At 41.8% G+C, this 12,151-nt stretch overlaps 1 protein-coding gene across 1 annotated transcript; it reads left to right on the top strand.

Moving 5' to 3' along the window:
• LOC109212230 (subtilisin-like protease SBT1.9) lies at window positions 863–3,385 on the top strand. The gene has a single exon (XM_019375885.1). The coding sequence runs from the start codon at window positions 956–958 to the stop codon at window positions 3,161–3,163; it is 2,208 nt and encodes a 735-aa protein (XP_019231430.1). The 5' UTR covers window positions 863–955; the 3' UTR covers window positions 3,164–3,385.

The raw sequence follows: 12,151 nt of genomic DNA on the forward strand, positions 1-12,151 counted from the left end.
TCCAGCATATTATGCTAGAACTCCAACACACGGAAAGTTCCAGCATAATAAACCGGAGATTGGAGCACATGTGTATGAATTTCCAGCATATTATGTTGGACCAATATATTATACTGGAACTCCAGTATATATATTATGCTGGAATATTTTTCGGATTTATTACCATCGGTATTACGCCTCTACACTATTTTATCTATTTCGCTGATTACGGAATTTAAAATATTAATTTGACTTATACTATATGAAAATGAATTATATACCTCCATGAGATTTCATCTCGTAATACATACTTCCCCTATGACTTCAAACGTTATATGAACTTTTCTTGTTTCTTATTTTTCCCAAAAAAAAAGTATTTTGTAACATAGAAATGGACAAGTTCGCCATTCATAGCTAGTTTTATTTTTAATCTATTTCTGTCACAAACTAACCTGGCCTTTTGTTGATAATTATATTAAGAACACTGTAGCGATTACACGAGTCAACTGTCGAGGGAGGGGCCGCACCTAAGAGGTGTGATATAAACGACTACCCTAATGCAAGCATTATTGGCTACCTCCACGACTCAAACCCGTGATCTACAGAGAGACAACTTTACCATTGCTCTAGGGCTCCAAATACAAAATAAGACCGAATTCACCTCAGATCTTCAAAAATGTCATTAATTGGTATTTTAATCAAGTGGTCTTCCCAAAGGTCTTTGTTATGCCATCCCCATAGTAGCGCCAAAAACCTTTATAACCATGCATATTCAAAGAAAGGGGAAAATTAGAATAAACAAAACAGCCTATCAAAAAGAGGAAGAAGAATAGTTTCTTTTTTTTAAAAAAAAAGGAATGATTAAAGTATGCAATATGTCCGTTTAATAAGCTAAAAGCTGAGAAGCTGTTGATGAATGTGCTGTTATATATTTGCAATTTGCAGTAATTTATACTAACAAAACCCGCCTAGGCCAATGGCTCAAACCTCAAAGGTATTCTTCTCCTTTGCTAATCACCATCACTGGCATTCTTCCACCATTGATTCCATTAAGATCGCAACTCCTGCTTCACTTAATAGCCGCCATCCTGTTCCAAAGCTTCTCTATTCTTATGACAATGTCTTTCATGGCTTCAGCGCTGTTTTGTCTAAAGATGAGCTAGAAGCTCTCAAGAAGTCCAAAGGTTTCATTTCAGCTTATAAAGATAGGTCTCTTGAAGCTCATACTACACATACCTCTGAGTTTCTTAAGCTCAACCCCTCCTCTGGTCTATGGCCAGCTTCTGGTTTTGGCCAGGATGTGATCATTGGTGTTCTTGACTCTGGTGTCTGGCCGGAGTCTGCAAGTTTCAGAGATGACGGGATGCCCGAAATCCCTAAAAAATGGAAGGGAATTTGTCGGCCAGGCGTGGAGTTTAATACTTCAATGTGCAACAGGAAGCTCATTGGGGCCAATTACTTCAATAAGGGACTAATGGCCGAAAATCCTGATTGGAACATTTCCATGAATTCTGCAAGGGATACTGTTGGTCATGGCACTCATGTTGCCTCTATTGCTGCTGGTAACTTTGTCAAAGGAGCTTCATATTTCGGATATGCTCCTGGAACAGCAAAAGGGGTTGCACCGCGAGCTAGACTTGCTGTGTATAAGTTTAGCTTTGATGAAGGGAACGTCGCTTCTGATTTGATTGCAGCTATGGACCAAGCTGTGGCAGATGGTGTTGACATGATATGCATTTCCTACGGCTGGCGCTTTATTCCTTTGTATGAAGATACTATTGCAATTGCTGCTTTCGGTGCCATGATCAAGGGTGTGCTAGTTTCTGCTTCAGCAGGAAATAGTGGTCCTAATATGGGAAGTTTAAACAATGGAGTCCCATGGATCTTTACAGTAGCATCAGGTCATACTGACAGGTGGTTTTCTGGGACTCTGACACTGGGAAATGGTCTAACGATTAGGGGATGGAGCTTGTTTCCAGCAAGAGCAATCATTAGCAATTGGCCTGTAATTTACAACAAGACATTGTCTGCTTGTGATTCAGCTGAATTATTAGCCCAAGTACCTGATGCTGGACGTAGCATCATCGTTTGTCAGAGGAGCGGAGATGCAGAAGTAGTTACTGACCAAATGAACTATGTTGCAGAGGCCAGAGTTGGAGCAGCCATCTTGATTACCGAAGATCCAGCAATATTAAGGTCCACTGAATTTCCAAATCCTGGAGTTGTTATAACCCCTAAGGAAGGGAAACAGGTTATGAATTATGTCACAAAGACTCCTGAACCCAAGGCCAGCATTAGTTTCCTGGAGACGTATTTAGACTCAAAGCCTGCTCCAGTTGTTTCTGCATCCTCAGCTAGAGGCCCCTCTCGAAGCTACCTGGGAGTGGCAAAGCCAGACATATTAGCACCAGGAGTGTTAATTCTAGCCGCCTACCCGTCTAATATTGCAGTTGAGAAAATTGGTACCAATGTAGAATTGGCAACTGATTACTATCTTGAATCAGGCACATCCATGGCTGCTCCGCACATTGCTGGAATAGCTGCAATGGTTAAAGGTGCACATCCTGAATGGAGTCCTTCAGCTATTCGTTCCGCCATGATGACCACTGCCAACCCTTTGGATAATACTCAAAAACCCATAAAAAGTTCTGAGGATAACAAACGTGCTACACCACTAGATATGGGAGCTGGGCATGTTGATCCTAACCGGGCTCTTGATCCAGGCCTCATATATGATGCCACTCCGCAAGATTATGTTAATCTTCTTTGTTCTTTGAATTTCACAGAAGAGCAGTTCAAAACAATTGCAAGATCATCAGCCAATCACAACTGCTCAAATACATCCTCGGATATCAATTACCCATCATTTATTGCATTCTTTAGCCCACAAGGGGACTTGACTTGGTTGGAGCAGAAATTCAGGAGGACGGTAACAAATGTTGGGAGTGGTGCAGCTAAGTATAGAGTGAAAGTGAAATCACCAAGGAACTCAAATGTTTCTGTGTCACCACAAACATTGGTTTTTAAGAAGAAAAATCAGAAGCAGAGCTACACTTTGACCATTCGTTACAAAGACAACGCAGAACAAATAGTCGAATCTGGTTCAATCAGCTGGGTGGAAGAGAAGGGAAATCATAGAGTAAGAAGTCCTATTGTAATATCTCCAGAAATAGAGGTCTGGTAGTGAAACTCTGCAACTGGCACAAGCTCTTGCATTTTCTAAGTTTCTAATCTGTGGAAGAGGATTCTGTCTGAAATAGCCGGATACATGTCGGCAAAGCATGCTCTTTGATGTTACTGTTAAAATACATATTTTCCCTGAAATATAAGAGCATGACTTGTACCTATAAAAAATGTCACCACCAAAGAGGTCGTCTTTTCGTCACTTGGCTGCTGTGAGCGAAGCAAGCGTGAATTTTCTAACAATCAAGCCTCATAATAGGCATCAAATGTATTGGAAAAGCTAAAGGATTCAAATGGAATAATGCCTACATCTTTATATAAAATGAGAAATAGACACGAATCTGGGGTCTTTGCCCCTAAAAATAAAAATTAACAACAAATTGAGGGTCTTGTTTTATTAAATAATCCATATAGAAAGAAAGTCAAGAGCGTGGCTACGGGAAAGGTAAAAAGGTTTGAAAATCTTATGTTTTCTTTTGTTGATGAAAGAGAATAAAGATTCTTTGACTATTTGTAGAAAAATTTAGATTAAGATAATCAATATAGCAAGTGCAAAGTTCCTGTGAGTTCAATAAATCAATAGGCTCGTGTGTTCTTCTACACTATTTTATAGTATGATGCTATTTCGCTGGGTACGGAAATTAAGATATTAATTCCACTAATCCTATATGAAAATTTTCATAAACCTCCATGTGATTTCATCTTGTAACACTCTCAAAGCAGTCTCCGTGATTCTAGAGTGAAAACCAACGATAAAACATGAATCCAACGCTAAAAATCCCGTGGTGCTTGCTAGATCGTAGTCCTTCATCTTGTGGCTGTTTTGGAGGATTCTTCAAAGTGATGTAACCTCAGATTTTGTTTTGTTATTGTTGATTAAGGTAAGAATCAGTCTCTCCCTCATATGTATATTAGAGTTTCAAGGCGAAAAACAAGTGTTTACACCCTAACTTGAACACCAAAAGTTGATTAAAGAAGAGAATACAACTCCTATAGTGTTGTGGTATGATTGAGGGTTGTAATGAGCAACACCAGCTGGGAATTTCAAGTTGCATCTACTAAGTAAATCATGTTCTTGGTTGTGCTTAAGGTTAATCATGTGTTGTTTGAGTTGTTTGATTGAAAATCTACAAGATAGTAATTGACATGGTCAGTACGGTTTTTTTGTAAGCTGTGTTGAAGCTATATATATAGTTTGTTGTTGCTGGAAATTCTTAGAAATAGTTTGATTATGTTATGGCTACTGTTGTTAAGCTTATCTATATGCCAATTAAGTTGATTGAAGAAGAAAACATAAAAAATAAGAGGTTCACGATAAAGTTAAGGTTAGGCGTGTGGACTACTTTTGAAGATTTTCTTATGATGTTTTGGGCTTAAAATGATATGGTAAGCATAAGTATGATATTACAGATGTCTAGGCAGATTCGTGGAAAAGAAATTGGATTCAAACCATATTTTGTTAATCGTAAATCGAGCTTGCCGCTCAAAATGGTTGTTGAAGTAATCAAAGAGCTTATTGTGAATTATATTGTTGTTGTTTAGGCTGTTTAGTGAGTAACTAATGGGATGTAGTCCAAACAGGGGAGGTGCTGTCCGTTTTCTTGTAGAATATTGGTTTCGAAATGAGAGATACAATGCTTATATGGCGAGGAAGAAGACAATTTACTCATTGTAGACGTTAAAAGATCATATCGAGCTCGGTTGACGATTGGAGAGAGATTGCAATGGTATGTTGAGGCACTTTCTTCTTTCTTTTGGCATGATCCAAAGTGAAATGAATGTAAACCATACGCTATTTCATAGCAGATCTATTCCTAGCATCTAAGGATGCCCATGTTGTTCTTTTCATATAAAGTTATTCTAAGAAAGTATGTATGATGCTTGAATCTTATTGAGGTTCATATTGATGATATGATGTTCATAATGTGATTCCAAGAGTGCAGCATGCATTATATATATGTATCTATTTTACTCTATCGAGTCGCGCTATAGTCGGCTGGGTACGAACCTATTGTGCAACCAATGATCAGTTGGGTTTTATCGAGCTCCACGTGGTCTTATGATGACCGTGTACGTTTTTACCGAACTATTATGGCCGGGTATGATATGATGATGATATACCCAAAGAGGCGTATGTTTTTAAAAGTTTATGTATTATATATATGTATCATGCATTTCATGTCGCTATCCCTCAGAGACACTCAGATGTTACGAGTTGTATCTTCTCTATCTCTCTTTACATTACTATTCTTATTTATGCTTTCCTTCCTTATATGCTACGTTATTCATACTGACGTCACTTTTGCCTGGGGACGCTGCATTTCATGCCCGCAGGTCCGGATAGACAGGTTCACAATCCTCCTAGTAGGCTATCAGCTCAGCAGAAGGTGTTGGTGCACTCAACTTGCTCGAGAGTTTTCTATTTGGTCAGTATGATTTGGACATGTATTGATTGGTATGGCGGAGCCCTGTCCCGACCTTGATAACATTTATGTACTCTTAGAGGCTTGTAGACAGATGTCATGTATATGGATACTTGTATGGCATTGTCGGCCTATGGTTTGAGTATACAAATGATCATGTCGTTCTTATACGCCCGTATGTCACATGTATAAGTTTGTATATCGTGTTGGGTCGTCCTATATCGAGTATCCCCTTATGTTTTATTCTGTTTATCTCATGACGGATTTTCCAGCTTATTTACCCATGACAGTACTATAAGAAAGATATGTTATGTCGGTATTCGGTTGAGTAAGGCATCCGGTGCCCATCGCGGCCCTTCAGTTTGGGTCGTGACAACTGAAGTATAACCTTTAAAGGTTATTCAGGAAGACGCTTCCCTAGAACAAGCACTGTGATTAGAGTTAAGCTTAAGGGTCTAAGTGTGCCAGTTACACTAGGTGTCACCTCGTGCGTAAGAAATTCAGCTATCCTTGATACAAAAGGGTTACCACAGGCGAGTAAAAGTTGGTGAAGATGTGAAAAGACGCTAAAGATAAAGAGGTAAAATATTTATAGGTAAATCTTCATAGCATTAAATGTTAGTACTCTCCTAAAGGGAGGAAGATGATGTGATATGGTATTAAATCGGATTTAAGTGGTTCAAGTAAATATAGAATGGTAATGGAAGAATGCGGTATAAAGGAAAAAGGAATGAGATTGCATTTACTCTGATCCTATAGATATGTCACGACTCCTGAACGATATGCAAGCATGACGCTGGTAAGACGCAGTAAGGGTTCCCGGGAAGGATGTTAATTGGTAAATAAGTGCGAATGGACACTTGATACATAAGGATCCAGTGCGAGAGGTAAGTTACGGGAAAAAAAATAACCCAAGAGGGGTTACGTAGAATATGGATATGAGAATGGACCAACGAGTAGTCTACAGTTGATTCAGGAAGAGCCTAGTTATGGCTAGATAAGAGGTCACAGATAAATCAACAGATCATGCAAGATAAACGTAGTGAACCCTAGCATAGGGAATTCAGTCTCGCAAATACGAGATTGCAATCCTTGAAAAATTTGCAGATAGGAGTTGGGGTAGTTAAAGGTACCATTTAAGGTTTACGAAAATAAAAGAGAGTGCCACTAAGGAGACATTAAAAATTACAGTTCAGAAGTAACCTTACGAGCATAAGGGCACAGAGGTATGTACTAAGGATATTTATAGGCAAGTAAGAAGATGGAAGATTCCGTCAGGTATACGATGTAATAAGCTCACAGCTTTACAAGAGTCAGAGGGTCTCCCCTAAGTACTACCACGAAAGACTAGCTGAGGAAATAAGGAAGAAGACTTCAACCTAAGCATAGTGACCTAAAGAAGAAACAGTCCTGTAACAACAGTCTCACTACAACATGGTATGCACTCTATAAGAAAGTGGCACCTACTGTGACTAATGAACGGGAAGTAAAATCAAAAGTAATATTAGAGATCATATGGGTTGCATGAAATTCTAATATGTGTGGGCACTAAGATAAGCCAAGTATTCATGGAAAAAAGTGACAGAAAGACCAGGAAAAGTGTCACGACCCGAGTTCGCCCTCCGTGAACCGTCGTGACGGCACCTAGTCGCTACGACTAGGTAAGCCTAACAAATGCAGAAAAAGAAATAAATTGCGGAAGAAAGTAATTAAAAACCGAGATAAACAAGGTTAAACAGTGTTTAAGATGCCGCCTGGCATATAACAGTACAAAATCTCAATCTAACACTCCCAAAATCCGGAACCCCATGAATCACAAGCTAAAAGATTACATAATAAGCTCTAACTCCAGAATATCTACCAACAAAGGAAAATACAGAAAGGGCTATACTAGTACTGAGAATAGAAAGGGACTCTTCGGTCTGCGGACGCGGCAGATATACCTCGGAGTCTCTAAAAAATGCCTCGCCTCAAGCGTGATAAGTCTGAGTGGAAGTACCTGGATCTGCACATGAAAAACATGCGCAGGAAGGGCATGAGTACACCACATCGGTACTCAGTAAGTGTCAAGCCTAACCTCGGCCGGTTAGTGACAAGGAAGGTCAGGGCCCTACTGAGGTTGAAGGAAATACAAGATATAACAGTGTAGAATAAGACAGTATACTTAAGTGCAACAGTAAAAGTAACACAGGATAAAAGAACAACAACAACTTTAACAGAGACATAGAAATCACGGAAATAAATACAGCTCAACGCAGAGATAACAACCGAGGGATCTCTCAGTATCCCGAGGATCTCATAGTATCCTCAATATGTGTACTGGGGATCTCTTAGTATCCCAAGGATCTGAGGATCTCTTAGTATCCTTAATATATATGCTGGGGATCTCTCGGTATCCCAAGGATCTCTTAGTATCCTCAATATACGTGCTGGGGATCTCTCGGTATCCCGCACTACAGTCCAAATCAATACAGGTGCAGGGGATCTCCCGGAATACGAATCCGTAGTCCCAAAGTAAACAAGCAGGGGGGATCTCCTAGGATACCGTCCCGTAGTCCCAAAGTAAACACACAGCAACAACACGAAGAATACTCAATTCAGTTCTAATTTCATACCAAGGTAAAAATAGGTGTTTCTAACCTAGCATGCCACACATACTCCAAATAAGGCAGTTTGAGCAAATAAGGCAATTAAGATAATTAGACATGCTTCCCTAAGCTAATAGCAGGCTTAAATTACACACGGTATGAACAGGAAAAAGGAAATCACATTTATAGTTACTTAAAGAAAACGAATTTTCAACAATTAGCACAAGTACGCACTCGTCACCTCACGTACAAGGCATTTCAATTATCAACGAACCAAATCCTAAGGGGGAGTTCCCCACACAAGGTTAGACAAGCCACTTACCTCGAACCGGCTCAAAATCAACCCGAAACCACGTTTTTGCCACGAATACTCGACTCCAAATGGCCCAAATTTATTCAATTCAATTGCATAATGTAAATAACACTTCAGGTAACTGATTCTATAAATAAATCCTAAGCTAATACGCGAAATTAGGTAAAATGACCAAAACGCCCTCCGGGCCCACGTCTCGGAATCGGGTAAAATTTACATTTTCAAAATTCTCATACTCTCACGAGTCTAACCATACCAAAATTATCCAAATCTAACGTCAAATTCCCAATCAAAACTCGAAATTTAGGTCTAAGAACTTTCTTCAAATTTTCCCCCAATTTTCATCTCAAATCCGAAATTAAACGATAAAACTAACAATAGATTAATGGAATACAACTAGAAAGGGACAAGGAATTGTTACCCACTGACTTCCTCTTCAAAAATCTCCCAAAATCACCCTCTCCCGAGCTCCAAATCATTTTTCCAACTTTGAAACTAAACCCTCGAATTTCTTATTATCTGCCCAGTAAATCCGCACCTGCGGTTGAATACCCGCTCCTGCGCTACCGCTTTTGCGGTTGAAGGAACCGCTTCTGCGGTTTTCACTAAAATTTCTAACTCCGCACCTGCGACCTAGATTCCGCATCTGCGGTCCCGCAGGTGCGGCAACTCTTCCGCTTCTACGATCTCTGTCGCCTTCGCTTGTGGCCGCATCTGCGGCTCCATGCTCGCTTCTGCGAGTCCGCACCTGCGGTCCCCTAGCCGCAGGTGCGGTTATGACAGCAATGGAAAAGCTTCAGCTGACAAACCAAATTCCTAACTCTTCCGTTAACCCTCCGAAACCATCCCGAGGCCCCCGGGACCTCAACCAAAAGCACGAACAAGTCATATACCACTGAAAAAACTTATACAAATCTTCAAAACACCTCAAGCAACATCAAATCAACCAATTAGCATCGAATTCAAGCCTAAGAACTTCAAAACTCTCAAAATACGCTTTCGATCAAAAATTCTATCAAACCTCGTCCGAATAACCTGAAATTTTGCACACAGGTCACATTCAACCCTACGGAGCTACTCCAACTTCCGGAATTGCATTCCGACCCTGATATCAAAATCTCACTATCGAATAGGAAACTTCAAAAATTCAACTTTCGGCATTTCAAGCCTAAATGAGCTACGGACCTCCAAGACACAATCCGAACATGCTCCTACACCCGAAATCACCCGACGGAGCTAACGGAATTCCATTTCGAGGCCATCTTTACACTATTCTGACCACGGTCCAAATTCTAAAACTTAAACTCTCATTTAGGGACTAAGTGTGCCAAAACTCTCCGAATTTCCAAATAAACCCTCCCAACAACTCACAATAGCAGAAACAAACACGGGGAATACAGTTAATTGGGGATCGGGGCGTTAATTCTTAAAACGACCGACCGAGTCGTTACTTCCTCCCACACTTAAACATTCGTTCGTCCTCGAACGAGCATAGAGACATACCTGAAGCAGTGAAAAGATGAGGGTAACGGCTGCGCATATCCTGCTCGGTCTCCCAAGTCGCCTCCTCGACCGACTGACCCCGCCACTGAACCTTCACTGATGCAATGTTCTTTGACCTCAGCTTTCGAATCTGCCTGTCCAATAACGCTACTGGCTCCTCAACATAAGATTGATCCTTGTCCAACTGGACTGAACTGAAATCCAACACGTGCGGCGAATCACCGTGATACCTCCGGAGCATCGAAACATGAAATACCGGATGAACTCCTGCCAAGCTGGGAGGTAAAGCAAGCTCATAAGCAACCTCCCCGACGTGCATCAATATCTCAAAAGGGCCAATTAATCTCGGACCCAACTTCCCTTTCTTCCCAAACCTCATAACGACCTTCATAGGCGAAACCCGAAGTAGGACCCGCTCTCCAACCATGTAGGAAACATCACGAACCTTCCGGTCCGCATAACTCTTCTGTCTGGACTGGGCTGTGCGGAGTCTATCCTGAATTACCTTGACTTTCTCCAAAGCATCCTGAACCAAGTCTGTGCCTGATAATCTAGCCTCACCCGGCTCAAACCAACCTACCGGGGATCTACACTGCCTACCATACAAAGCCTCATACGGTGCCATTTGAATGCTGGACTGATAACTGTTGTTGTAGGCAAACTCCGCCAATGGCAAGAACTGATCCCAAGACCCTCCAAACTCGATCACACACGCACGAAGCATATCCTCAAGAATCTGAATAGTGCGCTCGGACTGTCCGTCCGTCTGAGGGTGAAATGTTATACTCAACTCCACCCGAGTACCCAACACCTGCTGAACGGCCCTCCAGAACCGTGATGTGAACTGAGTACCTCTATCTGAAATGATAGAAACTGGAATACCATGCAGACGAACAATCTCCCGGATATAAATCTCGCCAACCGCTGCGAAGAATAGGTGGTACACACAGGAATGAAATGCGCGGACTTGGTCAGCCGATCCACAATAACCCAAATGGCAAGTATGGGAGCCCCAGTTACGAAGTCCATGGTGAATCCGCTCCCACTTCTACTCCGGGAATCTCTATCTGCTGAAGCAATCCACCCGGTCTCTGGTGCTCATACTTCACCTACTGAAATTAAGGCACCGAGCTACAAACCCAACTATATCTTTCTTCATCTGCCTCCACCAATAGTGCTGTCTCAAATCCTGGTACATCTTCGTGGCACCCGGATGAATGGAATACCGAACTATGGGCCTCCACTAGAATCAACTCCCGAAGCCCATCAACATTGGGTACACAAACTTGACCCTGCATCCTCAATACCCCATCATCAACCAATAGTCAATCTCTGGCATCGCCATGCAAAACCTTGTTCCTTGAGGACAAGCAAATGAGGGTCATCAAAACTGACGCTCCCGGATACGCATCAAACAAGAAGACGAGAGACCACGCAAGCTAGAACCCGACTGGGCTCCGAAAGATCAAATCTCACAAATTGGCTGGCTAAGGCCTGAACATCCATCGCTATGGGCCTCTCTGCTGCTGGTAAATAAGCCTAACTCCCCAAACTCTCTGCCCGACGGCTCAAAGCATCGGCCACCACATTGGCCTTGCCCGGGTAATACAAAATAGTGATATCATAGTCCTTCAGCAGCTCTAGCCATCTCCTCTGATGCAAATTAAGGTCCTTCTGCTTGAACAGATGTTGCAAACTCCAGTGATCGGTATAAGTCTCACAAGGCACACTGTACAAATAATGACGCCAGATCTTCAAGGCGTGAACGATAGCAGCTAACTCGAGATCATGGACAGCATAATTCTTCTCATGAACCTTCAACTATCTGGACGCGTAGGCAATCACCCTACCGTCCTGCATCAATACCACTCCAAGGCCGACCCTCGAGGCATCACAATAGACAATATAAAACCCTGAACCTGTAGGCAATATCAAAACTAGGGCTGTAGTCAAAGTTGTCTTGAGCTTCTGAAAGCTCTCCTCACACTCTTCACGTCCAACCTGGAACGGAGCACCCTTCTGGGTCAGTCTGGTCATAGGTGCTGCTATAGATGAAAACCCCTGAACAAATCGACGGTAATAGCCCGCCAAGCCAAGAAAACTGCGGATCTCTATAGCTGAGGATGGTCTGGGCCAACTCTGCACTGCTTCCACCTTCTTCG

This window comes from Nicotiana attenuata, chromosome 1, assembly GCF_001879085.1.
Source record: "Nicotiana attenuata strain UT chromosome 1, NIATTr2, whole genome shotgun sequence".
Lineage (NCBI taxonomy): Eukaryota > Viridiplantae > Streptophyta > Magnoliopsida > Solanales > Solanaceae > Nicotiana > Nicotiana attenuata.

Excerpts from the sequence above, each read along its gene's own strand:
- LOC109212230 (XM_019375885.1), top strand. The coding sequence starts at position 956 with ATGGCTCAAACCTCAAAGGTATTCTTCTCCTTTGCTAATCACCATCAC.